Source organism: Salvelinus alpinus, chromosome 9, assembly GCF_045679555.1.
Source record: "Salvelinus alpinus chromosome 9, SLU_Salpinus.1, whole genome shotgun sequence".
NCBI lineage: Eukaryota > Metazoa > Chordata > Actinopteri > Salmoniformes > Salmonidae > Salvelinus > Salvelinus alpinus.
Genome location: NC_092094.1, coordinates 48138189 through 48159209, shown reverse-complemented (window position 1 = coordinate 48159209; position 21021 = coordinate 48138189). Strand labels below are relative to the sequence as shown.

At 40.8% G+C, this 21021-nt stretch overlaps 1 protein-coding gene across 3 annotated transcripts in view; it reads left to right on the top strand.

The window, feature by feature from the left end:
• Positions 1-13403, top strand: part of LOC139530246 (chemokine-like protein TAFA-5) — a 210727-nt gene extending 197324 nt beyond the window's left edge. For all 3 annotated transcript variants that reach the window (XR_011665984.1, XR_011665985.1, XM_071326461.1), the window contains one exon: positions 4537-13403. Coding sequence is in view for 1 of the 3 variants with exons in the window: in XM_071326461.1 (XP_071182562.1) it covers positions 4537-4545 (9 nt within the window). In the remaining 2 variants the exon portion in view is untranslated. The remainder of the gene's footprint in view (positions 1-4536) is intronic.
• The last annotated feature ends 7618 nt before the right edge of the window (positions 13404-21021 follow it).

Here is a 21021-nt window from a genome sequence, read left to right as displayed (position 1 = left end):
ACAGAGTATCCCGTCTACCACACAACGACGACACTACAACGTTTCACGTTCAACACCAGAGTCACTCTTCCAAGGACAAAGGACTCTGTGGGGCAACACGACCTTCCATCTACCACCAACCTATTGAAGCGCAGCTCAGAGTAAATATTTATTGCATTTTCCTTTTCCAAATGGGCGGTAATTTAGAATGCATAAGATTCTGTATTTACGATAGAGTAGCTGCCTACGGCCCGATAGAGACATCGCTTCTCCCTTTGTTCTTCAGTCTTTCCGCTCTTTCACTCAAACCTAACCCCCTTTTCTTTGGGTAACCAGCTGTCATATCTGTTCCGTCCGCTAGGGGCGTTTTCCTTTATGACATCATTTGTAATCAATGTATGGTTAATTCTGTGTATATGTAATTCTGTGTGTTTAGTTAGGTATTTAGTAAATAAATAATTAAACCCAATTTTGTATTGCTGATTCAACTTGTTAGCCAGGGTTCGTGAAGATAACCAAGAATTTACAACTTTCACATGAGACTGAAATAAGGTGACGATTAATATTGACTGCTATTGATGTAAAATATTACTAGGTCTTTAAGAGTTTATTCGGAAGATAACTGCTCTATAAATATTATTTTGTGGTGCCCCGACTTTCTAGTTAATTACATTTACATGATTAGCTCAATCAGGTAATATTAATTACAGAGAAAGGATTTTATAGAATAGCATGTCATATCACTTAATCCGGCATAGCCAAAGACACGACACAGGTAAGGATAGAGGGAACAATGAACGAACAAACCAAATACAGTCAAATCCTTGGTGAGAACCTGCTTCAGAGTGCAAAGGACCTTAGACTGGGGCAAAGATTTACATTCCAACAGGACAATGATCCCAAGCATACAGCCAAAGCAATGCTGGAATGGTTTTAGAACCAGAATGTGAAAGTCCTTGAGTGGCCCAGCCAAAGCCCAGACTTGAATCCCATTGAATATCTGTGAAAAGACTTGAAGATTACTGTTCACCGCTGCTCCCAATCTAACTCAACAGAGCTTGAAAAAAATCCAAAATCCACATGTGCAAAGCTGATACAGACATACCCAAGATGATCTATCTCCTTAATTCCAAGCATAGACGGATTGGGGAAGACACCCTGGTTCCCGTTTTTACAGTATTTGGTATGTCTCGGACAGGGATCACACTAACAACCTTCGGACTGACACTCCAACTACAAGGCCACTGAGTTGGTAAAAAGAAATAGTGCAAGTTATCTTAATACGTGTGGTATCAATGAGGGGGGGTGCGATGCAAGGGGACACTTTTTTCATTATTGAAGTATCAGTTATCAATATAGCTAGAAATCCAATTATTTAAACTAAGCACTGGCCACTATATCCTCTATATCAGGATAATGGTGTATTCTTAGTGTGGGGACAGTGACTTATGCTGCCACTCCAGTCCATTTTGCCATAGGCATACCTCAGTTAATTTCCTTTGTGAAAACCCTGAGAGCATGTATGGAAGAAATCTTGCTTCACTTTGTAATTTCCTCTATGATTTTGTATAATTTTATGCATAACCAAATCGTTTGAGTGCAATGTAGAGCCCCACACTATATTTGGTACATTAGGGCCGTGGCAAATCGCAGTGAATTTGGAACGACCCTGATTACATTTAAAAGCTTTATCTGTGTATGAAAACGATCCGTCACACTCTTTAACTCCTGTAATGTTGGGTCATCATAGGACTTAACACAACTGTGGCAGGGCTGGTATTTAATTGAATTAAGGCCCAGTCAGACAGTGAGGTCTGCCTCACGCCACAGTATTCTCCACTTCATTTACATCTTTTGCGTGTCTAATCTCGACCTGAGAAACAGCTTGGCATCTTAAGAGAGAGTTCATTCACTGAAATGAACGTCGCACAGTCAGAGAATAAAGAACATTCAATCCCTTGATCAAATGAAGAAAGAGCTCTAACTCAAACAGATGGTAGGAAGTTGGCAGTGTTTTTCCACTGTGCAATTTCATATACAGAATTTAATACATGTATATGGAGAAATAGTTAATATTGTAACACGTTTGCGTCTCAGAGAGAGAGAGAGAGCACCAGATTGTAAATGTACAGCAGTGGTGTAAAGTACTTAAGTAAAAATACTTTAAAGTACTACTTAAGTACTTTTTTTGGGGGTATCTGTGTTTTACTTTACTTTGTCTACCCCTTTTTCTCCACAATTTCGTGGTATCCAATTGGTAGTTACAGTCTTGTCTCATGGCTGCAACTCCTGTACGGACTCGGGAGAGGCGAAGGTCGAGAGCCGTGCGTCCTCCGAAACACAACCCAACCAAGCCGCACTGCTTCTTGACACAATGCCCACTTAACCCGGAAGCCAGCCGCACCAATGTCTCGGAGGAAACACCGTACACCTAGCGACCGTGTCAGCGTGCACTGCCCCCGGCCTAGGAGTTGCTAGTGCGCGATGGGACAAGGACATCCCTACCGGCCAAACCCTCCCCTAAACCAGACGATACTGGGCCAATTGTGTGCCGCCCCATGGGTCTCCCGGTCACGGCCGGCTGCGACAGAGCCTGGACTCAAACCCAGAATCTCTAGTGGCACAGCTAGCACTGCGATGCAGTGCCTTAGACAACTGCACCTCTCGGGAGGCCCACTCTATTTCTATTTTTGACAGTTTTTACTTCACTATATTGCTAAAGAAAATATTGTACTCTTTACTCCATGCATTTTCCCTGACAACCCAAAGTACTTGTTACATTTTGAATGCTTATGAAAATTGTGAAATTCACGCACTTATCAAGAGAACACGTGGTCATCCCTACTGCCAATGTTCTGGCGGACTAAACACAAATAATGTCTGAGTGTTGGGCCATACATACATTATAAAAACAAGAAAATGGTGCCGTCTGCTTTGCTTAATATAAGGAATTTGAAATGATTTATACTTTGACTTTTACTTTTGATACTTAAGTATATTTGAGCAAATACATTTACTTTTGATACATAAGTATATTTAAAACCAAATGCTTTTTGACTTTTACTCAAGTAGAATTTTACTGGGTGACTTTCACTTTTATTTGAGTAACTTTCTATTAAGTTATCTACACTTTTTTATGATAATTGGGTACTTTTTCCACCACTGATGTACAGTATCTGCAGTTAGAAATATTGGGGAGTAGTCAAATAGTAATTTCACTACAATTTGCAGTAGCTTGGTGGTAGTTGAACTAAAGTCACATCTAAGTAATGTTTTCAGTATTTCATTATTATTTTTTCCGCGTAGAAGTGTAGGTAACTACTGGAACTACACACTACCTTTAGCAAAAATAAAATGTGGGTGAAGTAAGCAATCATTTTCTTTCTTTTTGTGGCATCAGACCTGCCTAATTCTCACTAGAAACATTGTTTTTGTTTATAAATGGCTAAAAGACCCAAAGTCTGTTCTTGCAATTTGTAGTCTGACATTACAGATTTACAAATTATTTTCACAATGTAGTGAACTACTTTTTCAAAGTAACTTTAGTTAAGTAAATTATTTTTCTGAAGGGAAGCTTTGGTGTAGCTTATTGTCTTCCAGTGTAAAGTAATTGGTAGCTTACTCAAGCCACAAAGTTTTCTGAGTCACACATACAGTGGGGTCCAAAATGATTGACATCCTTGATAAAGATGAGCAATAATGACTGTATAAAATAAAGAATTAAAATACTGAGCTATATTGTATGATAAAAAAAGTAATATGTTTTTACTTACCAGAATTACGGATAATTCTAAATGATGAGTGAGAACGTTACAGAGGGTAAAATATCATACCCCCAAGACATACTAACCTCCCCTGTTATTGGTAATGGTGAGAGGTTAGCATGTCTTGGGAGGTATGATCGTTGACCCTCTGTAACTTTCTCACTCGTCATTATTCACAATTCATTCAGTGTTTAGAAACATATTATATTCTTATTTACAATAAAAGTGACTCCAAAATGACACAATACATTATTTACCATTCATTTCTATTGCACACAAAATAATGTGAAACGCAATCAAAACGAACTGAAAATGCGTCCATCAAGTTTGTAGTGTAACAGCTTCATGTAGTCATTGCATGCTATAGTAATATGGGACCAATTACTACACATTTGAGTACTTCATTTATAAGAATCTTGAGGGGTGTCAATAATTTTACCCTTATCTTTTTGAGAAAAAAATATATTACTTGTTAAATGAAATCTCTTTCTTTAAACAATTTTCTTTAGTATAAAATAAATAAAAAATGTTGCATGCAATATACAGTAGCTCAGTATTTGAATTATGTATTGTATGCAGTCATTATTGCTCATCTTTATCAAGGGTGTCATTCATTTTGCACCCCTCTGTAGATGTAACATGCTGCATTGAGTTGCCTGAATTGATGGGATGGCCGTCACCATAAACACATTGCTTACACAAGCAGAAGGGCTCTCATTGCAGAGCCAGATGTAGCGTGTCGTTATGGATTCTCTGCTCCCCTGATGGCTGTTGTGTTCCTATCGATTCTCAGGTCTCCTGACGATGGCGGGGAAAGACCCTCCGGAAAGAGAGAGAGGATGGTGTGTGAGCTGCTTCCCATGGTCAATCGTCACCGCCTGTGTGGATCATACGTTGTCTTATCATCAGCTGTCCGTCCATTGTCCTGTGCAACAGAGTGAAACCACATAAAATCTACGGTGCCAAAGGCCCGGACTCCGAATACAGGAGCTGGAGCTAAACATCGAACCGATGGACTCTGCAATACTGTATTATTCTGTGGGAGACCAAACTTATTTTTCAGTTGAATTTGGATAATTCCAAAGTGGGTCGTCTTGAACTTCTGGATATGACTCAGGACGAGATTCTCTTTTGGAGTTTACACTTGGGAACTCCTCTGTAGTGTTTTTACAGAATACAGACCAAAGTTAAAGACCATGTTATGGGATAAGGGGTTTAGAGACTTATTAAAGTTGATAAAACATGCAATCCTGTATTCCCACTCACACTTTGATAGACATACCCACAAATGTACACATGGTGACTTATTTCGCAGAGTAATTGTGTACAAATGAATGACAATAACTGGATGGCAAAAGAAATAAGTCAAAGGACATGGTGTAATTTGTCAATGACATTTATTTTAGACTACTAAACTGTACTTGTGTACTCACTGCTCTATTTTGAACATTCATTAAATCAGATTTACATTTTCCATTGCTATATTTTGAAAATTTGCAGTCAGCATGGCTGGTTATAGTGAAACAAGCAAATCATTTCTCACCAGGAAAGAAGAGGAGGAAAAGAGTAAATCCGTCTTATCTGTTTGGGGGAAAGAAACATTACATGTATTTTCAAAAGCCTAAAGTTATATATTTAACAGTTTTATATGTTGTATCTTTGTAGAAAACCTTATTTGGCACTGGAAATGTGGTCACATTGCCAATCATAAACTGTGCATACACAATGAGCTATGTCCTTAAGCTACTGGTCTGTCTTGTTCATTTGAACAAAGTCAAGTGGCTCTGCCTTTTCATTCTGTTGAATTATTTTTTCATCATAAAATCAACTATTTAACATGAAATGAGGTGGAAATTACAATATTAAAGCAACCAGACAATAGTACAGAACCCGTTTATGAAGAAAGGTTATATTTTCTACATTTGTAGCCCGCAGTTAACTTTGTGAAAATGTTGCACAATTTCAGGTTTTAATTTTCAAACCATCTTTACTACTTTAAACAACCAAGCTACTGACATATTTAATGGAAGGGGGAGACACAACGAGACATTTCATGATTTTCAAACTGGTAACTACAGAGTTTGCAACTAAAGCTCAGAAAGTTATAACTTTATGTAACTTTTAGCAAGTTAACTTTACGATAGCCAATGGGGGAGGGAAGCTCTCGAGCTAGTAAGCTTTGACCCTGCTGGATAAGCTACCACCAACATGCTGTTTTGCATGCTGTTCAGAAGAAACACCACTGAAGGTAGTGAGCCGTGTGAGCACCCTTTTAGCAGTGCAAACCTAGTGTTGGGATTATGCCACAGCAGTTCAGAGTATTCTTCTTTGATCAGAATTGGTTCAATATTAGCAACAAATACAAATAGTAAATGGGCCAATTTTATTAGAGAGACTTCACGGGAATATAATTTGAATGGGTAAACGTTGATTTACATCATCCTACAGTATGCACCAGGCAAAATGGATTTAATTAATTGTTTCCTCATTATTTCAACTGACATAATCCGGTTGCATCAATGTGGCTGGCTGGTAGAATGTGCAAAAATGCGTGTGTCTCAATAACATACAGTACATTGTATGCATGGTATACGTTCGCAATATTTCCCTCTTAAAGATTTTAAGGCTGGAAGAACAATTCATGAGTTTAGTATTCTGTTCTCAAATGGCCATTTAAAGGGAGGTTGAACAGACTGATTTCTCCTCTGTTTTCATCATCATTAAGAAAAATGTGATTTGATGTGGGTGTGTTATGTTCTCTATACAATGTGCAAGTGACGCGTCAATTTTACTTCTGCTAAGAATGAGCCTCAATTTTGCGTCGTGCAAGTCATGAAAACATGGCCATTTAATATATATAAAATTGTATAGGTGTTTCTGAGTGAATTAACTTACCATTTGCCGTTTTTTCAAAGTATTTCATTAGAACTACACACATGAACTATAAATATTTCTACAAATCTGACGTACATTTTTTTGTAAATACTGGCTGGAAACATTCAGTAAAAGAAAAACTGACTAATCTAATAAAAAACACATAAAATGGCCTGTAACTAACAACTTCTGACCGTTCTGTAAGTCCTCAGCTCGAGCGGGCAAGCTCCGGAATGTTATGCAGCAGGAGACTTCTCTAACTTTCAGCGAGGTGTCTTATTTCTTGAGTGTCAAATATTTTGATAAAGGCATCCGGTACAAATATTAATATCATTTTATATACAGTCAGGTCCAAAATGATTGGCACCCTTGATAAAGATGAGCAAAAAAGACTGTATCAAATAAATAATACAAATACTGAACTATATTGTATGCTCAAACAAATGGGACAATTATATTATGTTATACTAATGCAATTGCTCAGAGAAGGATTTTGTTTAACAAGTATTACAAAAACATTTTTTAAAGATAGGGATCACAATTATTCTCAATACTCCAGCGCCCTAACCTTGCGAGGAAAACAACACTGAGCCTTTTAAAAAATTTTTTGCTCAGATTGGAGAACACATTGGGAGGCATCTTAGACCATTTCTCCATAAAAAAATCTTTCCAGATGCCTGATATCCTTCGTCTGTGCTTATGTACACCCCTCTTCAATTCAAACCACAGGTTTTCAATGGGGTTCAAGACCGGAGACTGAAATTGCCATTGCGAAATGTTGATTTTGTGGTCAATTAACAATTTCTTTGATGTGTGCTTGGTTTATTGTCTTGCTGGAAGATGCATTTGACAGTTGTGTTTGTGATGCTAACGTTAGCTCACGAATGTGAGGATTTTAAATGTTTTACAAAACCAAAGCTGTTTATAAATAAGAAGTCTTGTTCTTTCAACATAACATTGGAGACAATGTATTGTATCTATATCTCGTTCGTTGTCTCATGTCAATCAAACAAGTCCCGAGGCAGTGCGTGCTAATGACAATTGGGTACTTCTGCAAAGAAATGGGCGTGCTGATTAGGTTGATTCTGCTGGTACGATTGGATAGTGTGTAGCAGTGCAGCATGCTCAGATCGTTTGGGTGCTGCCAGCTGCCCTGCGGGCACAGGGACGTGATTGAAATCCAAACCCAACGCTAAAATATCCAAGGAAATTGGCATCATCATTAATTTCCTAAATCTTGCACATCTCAGTTTTGGAAAATACTGACTTTACGACTAAAGTTATCAAACGTACACCTTTTAGTCAATTTTGGCACTATAGTTGAAGTTCATGACTACTATCGACGCTCCAAACGCCGTTTTCAAACAAATAAGTCGTTTTTTTGGTTCAGCTGCTTTTTAAATGCATTTGTGCCACCAAATGAAAATATCAAAGAAGATATCAAATCACTTGCATTAAGTCTTATGACATACATTATGTGAATATATTAACTTAATAGAATAGTTTGAGACTTTCTAAAGCACAAAATATATAGAATGGTCAAAATGTAGACTTTAGTAGACTTTAAATGTAGACTTTAGTCTGAGGGGCTGCGGTTTTCTTTATTCTGGCCAAGTTTTTGAAAAAACGGATCATACTGTGAGACTTTCTATATCTTGAAAAATGGATTGCTATCATGTGAAACATTTTGGGACTGTATCATCTAGTGGCATTTTCCTTTAATGTGGGCTATTTTTTAGCCCTTTTCTGGTTTCTTGTTAGTGCTTTACTGGGAGGCTTATCAAAGGTAAACAAGACAATTAAATTTACATTCGAGCTGATAGTGCTCACAGTGGGCTTCCTACTAGGGCTAATCGTCTCAGTGCTAACAGTGTAAATCAGGTTCATAGACACATGATTACTGCTGACAATAGCTTTCGGATTGACAGAGGCATTTAGGGGAGTTAGAGGAACATAAAGTAGGTTACTTACATTATGACTGAAAACACCCCTGGAAAAATCTACAGCAGCACGACAAGAACTCTGCGACAAAATGGTAGGGATTACCTGAGCAAGGCCTGCTGATAAGTCAATGTCTCCAAGCGGCCTTGAAACGAGAGGACAGGGTCCAGGCACCAAGATGATTTGGATGGACTCCATCATTCCTGTAGAGAATTTTGTGTTTCCAAAAGGTGTCAAAGTTATCTACAAATGTTATGCCAACAGAGCTACAGTAATCTTTTAGCCAGATGTGTAATGCCAGTAGCCTGCTGAATTGTTCGCTGCCGCAGCCCAGCGATGGCACAGGAACTGAAATAATCGGCCACTTTTTGGAGACTTTTAGAGCTCAAATTAGTTATTTTACAATCCAGTTTCAGCAGTTACCGAGCTTAGCCCTCATAACGTTGTTTGACCGAACATGGACAATGTCAGCGTCAGCCATCGGCAGCTGTCGTAGAACAGTAGGAAGCAGTTTAGTAATGTTCTGTACTTGTGCCCCAGGATAGCACAGGTTTTTTGCCCCGGGAACCGAGATGTTTCTCAGCATAGAGCTGCCGGTGTGTGTGTAAGAGAGAAAGAGCACAGGAGAGAGAGATTCTTCCTCCAACACAACACTGATTTTCTATGTGCGATGAAGTTCAAATCAAAACCTTTTCAGGAGGATAAAAACATCTGACCGTGGACCAGGGTTAAAGGGGCAACTTCTACCAAATCACAATTGAAACATGCTTTACATTATGGCACAAGGTTATATCCGTCTTATCCTTGAAACATTTGGTTGACTGTATAAGGTCTGTATGGGTTTTGCAATGTGCGGTAACAAACAGTGACAGACCATGTTTCTGATCTCCAGCTTTAGGTTCCCCACCAAAAAAAGTATAGTTGTTAAAGAGAGCAGCCACACACATCAGACACAGAACCTGATGTTTTTAATTTGATTGATACGTAACATGAACTAGCAATACAATTGTCGCATTGTACATCGTTGTTTGGATTACATACAGTATATAATGTTTTACTGTGCCTGCAATGGGGAAAGTACAATCAATATGTTATAAACCTTCCACAGCTGCTTTCCGTAGTAGAGCTAAGGCAGCTATTATTTTCCCTCAAACAAAAAATGTCAGGGGAAGAAAACATACACTACAAAGTTCCTGTGGTGTCACTAGTGTGTCAATATTTAGAGTGTTTTATCTTCGACGCAAAATATATCAGCAAAACACAATTGCCATCAGCCCCAAAACATTGCATATAATGCACAACTCGAAATAAAAATAAATAATATTGTAAACATTCACCTACATTTTTCCATATTACCCGGAAAGGGTTTATGTCCTTCTCACATTCAATGATGAACTTTGTATTCGGAGCTGCTTGGTACAGTAGATTACTTTTTGTATTTTTATTTAACTTTATTTTCCAGCTTAGTCTCATTGAGAGAAAAAAATTGCAGCACATAAAGTTTCATACTCATTTACGACATAAAACACAAAGCACTACAGTTTAAATCCAAACTATTAAAATGTATAATTTAATATATTACATGCATACTAAAGTTGACTTAAATATACAAAAAAATCGTATAATATACTTCAATCTGAAGTATACTATAAATATAGTATCATTACACTTCAACCCACTTATTAAAAGTGTACTTTATATTAATACATTTTTTTCAGTTTAGCATAATGAACAGAGCCTTCGGAAAGTATTCAGACCCCTTTACTTTTGACATTTTATTAGGTTACAGCCTTTTTCTAAAATTGATTAAATCGTTTTTCCCACTCATCAATCTACACACAATACCCTATAATTAGCTATTTCATTAAAAATAAACTGAAAAATCACATTTATATAAAGTACCAGTAAAATTTTGGACACACCTACTCATTCAAGGGTTTTTCTTTATTTTTACTATTTTCTACATTGTAGAATAATGAAATAACACATGGAATTATTTAGTAACCAAAAAAGTGCAAATCAAAATATATTTTAGATTTGAGATTCTTCAAAGTAGCCACCCTTTGCTTTGATAACAGTTTTGCACACTCTTGGTATTCTCTCAACCAGCTTAATAAGTTCCAGTCACCTGGAATGCATTTCAATTAAAAGTGAATTTGTGTAATTTCTTTCTTTCTTAATGCATTTGAGCCAATCAGTTGTAATGTGACAAGGTAGGAAAGATGGCCCTACGTGGTAAAATACCATGTCCATATTATTGCAAATACAGCTCAAATAAGCAAAGAGACATGACAGTCCATCATTAATTTAAGACATGAAGGTCAGTCAATCTGGTCAGTCAATTTTTGCAGTCGCAAAAACCATCAAGCGCTATAATGAAACTGGCTCTCATGAAGGCCACTTCAGGATAGGAAGACCCAGAGTTACAGTATCTCTGCTGTAGAGGATAGGTTAATTAGAGTTAGCAGCCTCAGAAATTGCAGCCCAAATAAATGCTTCATAGAGTTCAAGTAACAGACACAACTCAACATCAACTGTTCAGAGGAGACTGCGTGAATCAGGCCTTCATGGTCGAATTGCTGCAAAGAAACCACTACTAAAGGACACCAATGAAAAGAAGAGACTTGCTTGGGCCAAGAAACAATAGTTAGACCGGTGGAAATCTGTCCTTTGGTCTGATCAGTTCAAATTTGAGATTTTTGGTTCCAACCGCAGTGTCTTTGTGAGACGCAGAGTAGGTGAACAGATGATCTCTGCATGTGTGGTTCCTACCACGACGCATGGAGTAGGTGGTGCTTTGCTGGTGACACTGTCAGTGATTTATTTAGAATTCAGGGCACACATAACCAGCATGGCTACCACAGCATTCTGCAGTAGGTGTGTCCAAACTTTTGACTGGTACTGTAAGTATTCAGACCCTTTACTCAGTACTTTTTTGAAGCACCTTTGGCAGTGATTACAGCTTTGAGTCTTCTTGGTTATGACGCTACAACCTTGGCACATCTGTATTTGGGGAGTTTCTTCCATTCTTCTCTGCAGATCTTCTCAACCTTTGTCAGGTTGGAGGGACAGCTGTTCAGGTCTCTCCAGAGTTCTTAGATCTTCTTTAAGACCAGGCTCTGGCTGGGCCTCTCAAGAACACTAGAGCTCTGTCAGAGTGACCATCGTGTTCTTGGTCACCTCACTGACCAATGACCTTCTCCCCTGATTGCTCAGTTTTGTGGTTCCAAACTTCTTCCATTTAATACTGATTGTTTTTCAGTCTTTTAGTGTACTATATGCTCACTATCATTACACGTAAACACACTCATTAAAACTGTACATCAATTTCAATCGCTTTATTTGTAATTTACTATATTCATTCAAAATACACAGAGTTATTCCTAAATTGAAGCATCCATTTTTTTTATGAAACTGCTTGTGAGTGATCAAGTACACTATAAGTATACAGTGCCTTGCAAAAGTATTCATACCCCTTGTATTTCTTCAAATGTTATTGTGTTAAAAAGTGGGATTAACATTTATCAATTAACTCAAAATACTCTGTAATGTCAAAGTCAAAAATAAATAATAAAAATTAGATCACTAAAATATAGTCATTGCATAAGTATTCAGCCCCTTTGTTTAGGCAAGCCTAAATTAGTTAATTTGGCAAATTTGATTTAACAAATCACAGAATATGTTACATGGACTCTATGTAAAGTAATAGGGGTTGACATTCTTTTTTTATGACTAACACTTCTTCTGTCTCCCATACAACATCTGTAAGGTCCCTAGGTCAAAAATAGAATTTCAAGCACAAATTCAACTACAAAGACCAGGCAGCCTTCCAAAAGCCTAATAAAGGGACGGTGATGGCTAGATCGGTATCAATATCAAATCAGACATTGAATATCTCTTTAAGCATGGTCAAGTTAATAATCATGCTGTGGATTAAGTATTCAAATATATTGAAGTATACATTCAAAAACGCATGTGCACAAACATTTGCATGTAATCCAGCATTCTTTTCAGCAGCTGAAGTTTTGATTTATAATGCATTGTTCCTCATGTTTAGCTTATTCAAATGCTTTGATGTTAATTTTCAAACAGTATAATGTTGTACTTTTAGTTACACATTGCATATTACAAATTACACATTTTATTGAAACGTTAACTGTGAACAACGTTAAGTGTGAAATCGCAATGGTGCACAATTTTCAACAATGTTAGTTGTGCATTGCTGCTCCAGCCACTACTGCTTTGTAAATAGCATGTTGACATTGACTGAGAAGATGCCTTGATCAATCTATTGACCTTTACATGGCTAATTACAATAGCTAATGTAGTTGATGAGTAGAAGTGTATTTGCTAAAGTACAGTGCATTCGGAAAGTTTTCACCCCCCTGACCAAGGCCCTTCTACGCTAATTGCTCAGTTTGTCCGGGCGGCCATCTCTTGGAAGAGTCTTGGTGGTTCCAAACTTCTTCCATTTCAGAATGATGGAGGCCACTGTGTTCTTGGGGACATTTTTTGGTACCATTCCCCAGATCTGTGCCTCGATGCAATCCTGTCTCAGCGCTCTACTGACAATTCCTTCAACCTCATGGCTTGGTTTTTGCTCTGACATGCACTGTCAACTGTGAGACCTTTTATAGGCAGGTGTGTGCCTTTCCACATCATGTCCAATCAATTGATTTTACTACAGGTGGACTCCAATCAAGCAGTAGAAACAGCTCAAGGATGATCAATGGAAACAGGATGCACCTGAGCTCAATTTCGAGTCTCATAGCAAAGGGTCTGAATACTTATGTAGATAAGGTGTTTCTGTTTTAATTTTTAATAAATTTGCAACAATTTCTAAAACCCTGTTTTTGCTTTGTCATTGTGGGGTATTGTGTGTAGATTGATGAGAAAACATTTGTTTTCCATCTTAGAATAAGGCTGTAATGAATCAAAATGTGGAAAAAGTCAAGGGGTCTGAATACTTTCCGAATGCACTGTATACTTGAAACACATTATAAATAATATATTTTGTAAAGGAAATACAGGAATTCTAATTTAAATTCAATTTTTGTATATTTCTTATTCATGAGAAATATACATAAAATGTACTTAGTGTATTCAAAGTACATTTGTTTTGCTCTTTGTCTAGCATACTAAGACTATAAACTACCAAAAAGTGTTCTAATTTAGATCATTTGAAATGTATTTACAGATTATTTTGATTGCTTAGGAACTATCTTTGAAAATATAGGCTATTTTTACAAAACTCTACACACTAACCTACCAAACCAGCAAAACATTATACGTCTCTTGCAAAAGCAAACATTTCTTGCAAAACTCTTCAAACTCTTTTTAACAATTGTGTTTTTGCGTCAACACAGTACACAGAAACCATGATTTGAATAAACACACAAAGCACCAACTACGCATTGATAGTATAAATTAAAAATACTTGTGGCTTTTTCTTTTTCTGTGTGCAGTTCATAGCAGTTTGCAATAAAGTTTTGTCATACATGTAGTAAACACACATACACACAGGTATCCAAATGTGTAGAGTATGGATGTGTATTACAAACATAACACACTATCAATACAAATAAGGGAGGGAGAAAAAAAAAATTCTCTAAATGTTCTAACACTCCTCAAACAACAAAGCGCAATAAAAGAAAACAAAAAATATATTATTTTCCTTCACTCATTCTCTTTTTCGCCGACATCCTCCATGGGCTCAGAGGAGATGTGCCTGTGTCGGCTAGGCGTCAAGCGTCTAGGTCTATTTAAAATCTCTAACAGCCTACATAAATTAGCACCTCCTATTACACGGCCACCTTGGGGCCACTCCACCTTCGCTGCAGCAGCACCCTGGGATATGGAGTGTGTGTGTGTGTGCGCGTGAAACATCCAAGACACGTCCAACACACCTCCCTTCTCGCCAATCATCAGACTCAAAAAACAATACTCTGTTTGATTATTTGTCACGATCGTCTTGATAAGAGAGAGTGGACCAAGGCGCAGCGTGATATGAATACATCTTCTTTTTATTAGACGAAGACGTAACACGAAACAAACACTATACAAACTAACAAAACAACAAACGACCGTGAAGCTACAAACGCAAGTGCACACACAAACTACTTACGTTCAACATAGACATAGACAATTACCCACAAATGCATGATGCCTAGGGCTGCCTTAAATATGGCTCCCAATCAGAGACAAATGAAAGACATCTGTCTCTGATTGAGAACCACTCAGGCAACCATAGACATACCTAGAAACATACACTCAACCATAGACATACCTAGAAACATTCACTCAACACAAACCCATACACTAAACCCAACACCCCCTTTACCATATAACCACCCAAAACACAAACATTCCCCATGTCACACCCTGACCTAACTAAAATAATAAAGAAAACAAAGAATACTAAGGCCAGGGCGTGACAGTACCCCCCCCAAAAGGTGCGGACTCCGGCCGCAAAACCTGACACATAAAGGGAGGGTCCGGGGTGGGCCTTAATATGGCGGCGGCTCGGGTGCGGGACGTGGCCCCCACTCCACCATTGTCAATATCCGCTTCGTTGTCTCTGGTAGATCCTGGCTGACTGGCGGCTCTGGAAGATCCTGGCTGGCTGGCGGCTCTGGCTGCTCATGGCTGGCTGGCGACTCTGGCTGCTCATGGCTGGCTGGCAACTCTGGCTGCTCATGGCTGGCTGGCGACTCTGGCTGCTCATGGCTGGCTGGCGACTCTGGCTGCTCATGGCTGGCTGGCGACTCTGGCTGCTCATGGCTGGCTGGCTGTTCATGGCTGGCTGGCGACTCTGGCTGTTCATGGCTGGCTGGCGACTCTGGCTGCTCATGGCTGGCTGGCGACTCTGGCTGCTCATGGCTGGCTGGCGACTCTGGCTGCTCATGGCTGGCTGGCGGCTCTGGCAGATCCTGTCTGGTTGGCGGCTCTGGCAGATCCTGTCTGGTTGGCGGCTCTGGCAGATCCTGTCTGGTTGGCGGCTCTGGCAGATCCTGTCTGGTTGGCGGCTCTGGCAGATCCTGACTGACGAATGGCTCTAGCGGCTCCTGACTGACGAACTGCTCTGACGGCTCGGGACAGACGGGCGGCTCTAATGGCTCGGGACAGACGGATGGCTCAGATGGCGCTGGGTAGACGGATGGCTCAGATGGCGCTGGGTAGACGGATGGCTCAGATGGCGCTGGGCAGACGGATGGCTCAGATGGCGCTGGGCAGACGGATGGCTCAGATGGTGCTTGGCAGACGGGCAGCTCTGGCCGGCTGAGGCGCACTGTAGGCCTGGTGCGTTGTGCCGGAACTGGTGGTACCGGGCTGGGGAACACGCACCTGAAGGCTAGTGCGGGGAGAAGGAACAGGGCATACTGGACCCTGGATACGCACATTAGGCCTAGTGCGTGGTGCCGGAACTGGTGGTACCGAGCTGGGGACACGCATCTCAGGGCTAGTGCGGGGAGCAGTAACAGGACACACTGGGCTCTCAAAGCGCACTATAGGCCTGGTGCGTGGTACCGGCACAGGTGGTACCGGGCTATGGGCACGCACCTCAGGGCGAGTGCGGGGAGAAGCAACAGTGCGAACAGGGCTCTGGAGACGCACATTAGGCCTAGTGCGTGGTGCCGGAACTGGTGGTACCGGGCTGGGGACACGCATCTCAGGGCTAGTGCGGGGAGCAGCAACAGGATGCACAGGACTCTGGAGACGCACAGGAGGCTTGGTGCGTGGTGCCGGAATTGGTGGTACCGGGCTGGAGACACGCACCATAGGGCGAGTGCGTGGAGGAGGAACATGGCTCTGTAGACACACTGGAAGCCTGGTGCGTGGTGTAGGCACTGGTGGAACTAGACTGGGGCGGGGAGGTGGCGCCGGAAATACCGGACCGTGCAGGCGTACTGGCTCCCTTGAGCACCGAGCCTGCCCAACCTTACCTGGTTGAATGCTCCCCGTCGCCCGACCAGTGCGGGGAGGTGGAATATCCCTCACCGGGCTATGTAGGCGAACCGGGGACACCATGCGTAAGGCTGGTGCCATGTATGCCGGCCCGAGGAGACGCACTGGAGACCAGACGCGTTGAGCCGGCTTCATGGCACCTGGCTCAATGCCCAATCTAGCCCTACCAGTGCGGGGAGGTGGAATAACCCGCACCGGGCTATGAACACGTACAGGAGACACCGTGCGCTCTACTGCGTAACACGGTGTCTGCCCGTACTCTCGCTCTCCACGGTAAGTACAGGGAGTATGCGCAGGTCTCCTACCTGACTTCGCCACACTCCCTTTAAGCCACCCCCCAAGAAATTTTTGGGGCTGACTCACAGGCTTCCTACCGCGTCGTTTTGCTGCCTCCATTCGCCGGTATCCCTCCTCGCACTGCGCCAGAGAATCCCAGGCGGGCTCCGGCATTCGCCCTGGGTCGATCGCCCACCTGTCGATCTCCTCCCACGTAGTGTAGTCCAGATTACGCTCCCATTGCCATTCCTCCTTGCGTTGCTCCTGTTGCCGCTGATCACGCTGCTTGATCCTTGTTTGGTGGGTAATTCTGTCACGATCGTCTTGATAAGAGAGAGTGGACCAAGGCGCAGCGTGATATGAATACATCTTCTTTTTATTAGACGAAGACGTAACACAAAACAAACACTATACAAACTAACAAAACAACAAACGACCGTGAAGCTACAAACGCAAGTGCACACACAAACTACTTACGTTCAACATAGACATAGACAATTACCCACAAATGCATGATGCCTATGGCTGCCTTAAATATGGCTCCCAATCAGAGACAAATGAAAGACATCTGTCTCTGATTGAGAACCACTCAGGCAACCATAGACATACCTAGAAACATACACTCAACCATAGACATACCTAGAAACATTCACTCAACACAAACCCATACACTAAACCCAACACCCCCTTTACCATATAACCACCCAAAACACAAACATTCCCCATGTCACGAAAACAAAGAATACTAAGGCCAGGGCGTGACATTATTGAACAGCTGAATTTATGAAAATTGCAGCATTAGGGTGCATCAACTCATGTGTCAGTAATTGACCTTATATTTTCAAATTGTCATTATTTTCTCTACTGTGACTCTAGCAGGGTTGAATTCCTCAGGCGGTGTAATAGAGATTTTTTGTATTCCATTCATGAATTTGAGAGTGCTTACATTTCCCGTGACCAATCTCTCACTTTTATACTGGAGGTGGTTTGGCTGTCATTGAGCTTAAACACCAACTCCGGATTGTATTTTTCTATTTCTTTTAAAACTGGTCGAGCAATTCAGGCTGTGATATTGCAGAGGCTGATATTCCCTGAAACCAAGTTTAGAAAGGTTAGTGGTAATGAGCCCTCTCATATTCTGGGTAACGGGGAACAAACAGAACTACCTAATCACCCTGCCTGTGATTGCAAACGGGCCTTAGCAAGGCCAGAGAGGGTCTATTAAAACCTACTAGCTTCAATGACTGGATGCCATTAAAATGTTACCAATGTCTTGAGCAAAGAGTGGCCCCTCCTCCCCCCTTTAATTTAGTCTGTAGAGCTTGTGTTTTACATTAGATAGCATCTGCTCAGACATAAAGACCTATCTGTGACGTAACAAACAGAAGGTTTGGGTAATGATGCTGCTTCTAATGTCCCCACCCCCTCCCCTCCCCCCAGGCTGCACTAACCCAAAAAACGTAATTCCATTCCTCCATTCCTTTCTTGTTTCTTTCAAAGCTGCCAATGCAAAGCCAAACAACAGTGAAGAATATGAGGAAATAAGGGAGGCGTTCAAGACCTACGTCCCGTTCATAATCAGGCCCCACATAATTTAGCCCCACTGCATACAGATGAAGCAAAGCAGCTGGAAGCCCGGCCTGCTCATCCACAGCCTAAATTAGAAAATTCACCACCTTTGCCAGTTCCTTTAAAACCCCATTTCCATCCTGTAAACTCTTATTAGGAACAGAGAGAGGTGACAATAGACCAAAATACGCATGTGAGAAAGCCCATCCCGTCTCATCACGGTAATTCTGCCCCCCACTTACCAAGCTGTCAGCTGATTTTCTGGTTTCAAATCCCCTTTTTTCTCTCCCTCTGCTGAAACTATAGGTGACCGACCTTGATTCGTCTTATGCAGCAAAATTTGAAATAGTGTATTTTACATTGGATAAAAACAGAAACACAGAGCTACAAAATTGTACATCATACACTACATTTTTTGGAAAATTGGGAAAGTAATTTGGCTTTGAAAGTTGATAAACTTGAAACCTCACTTGAGAAAACGGCCTTTGAATGTTTTAGACAATTCATTACAAACAGTAACCAGCCACGTAGAACAGAGTCAGAAATAGAGATAAAATGAATCCCTTACCTTTGATGATCTTCATAGGTTTGCACCCAGCAGACATTCATTTACTCAATAAATGTTTATTTTGTTTGCGCGTTTTCTTCAGTAATCCACATGCTCAAACGCAGTCAAAACAGGTCAAAATCCGTAAAGTTCATAGAAACATGTCAAACGATGTTTATATTCAATCCTCAGGTTGTTTTTTGCCTAAATAATCGATACTATTTCAACCGGACAATAACGTTGTCAATTTAAAAGGTAAACAAGAATTGCTCTCTCTCTGTCGAGCGCATGAAAAAGCTCTGCGACACTTTAGCGTCCAGTCATTCCGAATGCTCTTATTCCCAAACTTTTCAGAATACAAGCCTGAAACTATTTCTAAAGACTGTTGACATCTAGTGGAAGGCATAGCAACTGCAGTTTGAGTCCTAAGTCAATGGATACTGTAATGGCATTGAATAGAAAACGACAAAACCCCCCAAAAAACGACTTCATGAATGGATTTTTCTCAGGTTTCCGCCTGCCAAATTAGTTATGTTATACTCACAGACACTGTTTTAACAGTTTTGGAAACTTTAGAGTTTTCTATCCAAATCTACCAGTTATATGCATATCATATCTTCTGGGCCCGAGAAGCAGGCAGTTTAAATTGGGCATGCATTTCATCCAAAATTCCGAATGCTGCCCCCTACCCTAGTGAAGTTAAGCTTTAGCCCCACCCATCTCACCCAAGCTAACTGGCTAGCTTCCTCCAGACACAAATGAGAGAACAGCTCACTGACCATTTTACTCACCCGAGCAGAGCTGGTTAGGCTGTTTAATTTCATCCAGAGCGTTGGTGACAACTGTGCTGCTGGTAACAATTTACGCATTTTTGCCAACATTTACAGACACCGGCCATATTCAACGGGTGCTGAGCATTCATAAATTCGTCAGTTATTCTGCGGTTTGGCACACTCAGACGAGAATGCTCTGAAATTGGATTAGATAGCCAGTGCGAATTTACCAGCTACTTCTATCAACAGTTGTCGCAGTGACATTATTTTGAAACGGTTACTTGCATAGTGGATTATTTTATTGCTAGCTAGCTAGGTAAACAATAAACCATAATCTCAACTCATGACGTTACTACCCTGCATGAATCTGCAGGTAGATAACCAACCAGGTTCAATGTTAGTTAGCTAACATTAGGCTACAACTTGCAAAGAAAATGGCTCTGAGACACGAATAATAAGATCATACACGTAACTTTAGCTAGCTAACAATGCACTTTGACTTGAAATAAAAACAAATTTCTGTCAAAATTAGAAACGTTTAATATCTGAAAATGTAGCTAGCTAGACTATCTTACCCGTATACATCATGGATGGACGCTTCTCCCTGTCACAGATGCCATGGTTGGCCTTAGTTTGAAGATGTAATCCGGAGACAGGTGTTTTCTCCATCTCCTTAGCTATAATTAAATAAAATAGTATTTGTCACATGTGCCAAATACAACAGGTGTAGGTAGACCTTACAGTGAAATGCTGACTTACACGCCCTTAACCAACAATGCACTTCTAAGAAAAAAAAGCAACAAATAATTAAAGAGCAGCAGTAAAATAACAATAGCAAGGCTATATACAGGGGGTACTGGTACAGAGTCAATGTGCGGGGACACCGGTTAGTAGAGGTAATTGAGGAAATATGTACATGTAGGTAGAGCTATTAAAGCGATTATGCATATATAAATAACAGAGAGTAGCAGCAGTGTAAAATATGGGGGGCGGGGGGCAATGCAAGCAGTCTGGATAGCCATTTGATTAGATATACAGAAGTCTCATGTCTTGGGGGTAGAAGCTGTTAAGAAGTCTCTTGGACCTAGACTTGGTGCTCCGGTACCGCTTGCTGTGCAGTAGCAGAGAGAACAGACTATGACTAGGGTGGTTGGAGTTTGACAATTTTTAGGGCCTTCCTCTGACAGTGCCTGGTATAGAGGTTCTGGATGGCAGGAAGCTTGGCTCCAGTGATGTACTGGGCCATACGCATTACCCTTTGTAGTGCCTTGCGGTCGGAGTATGAGCAGTCTCCATACCAGGCAGTGATGTAACCTCTCAGGATGCTCTCGAT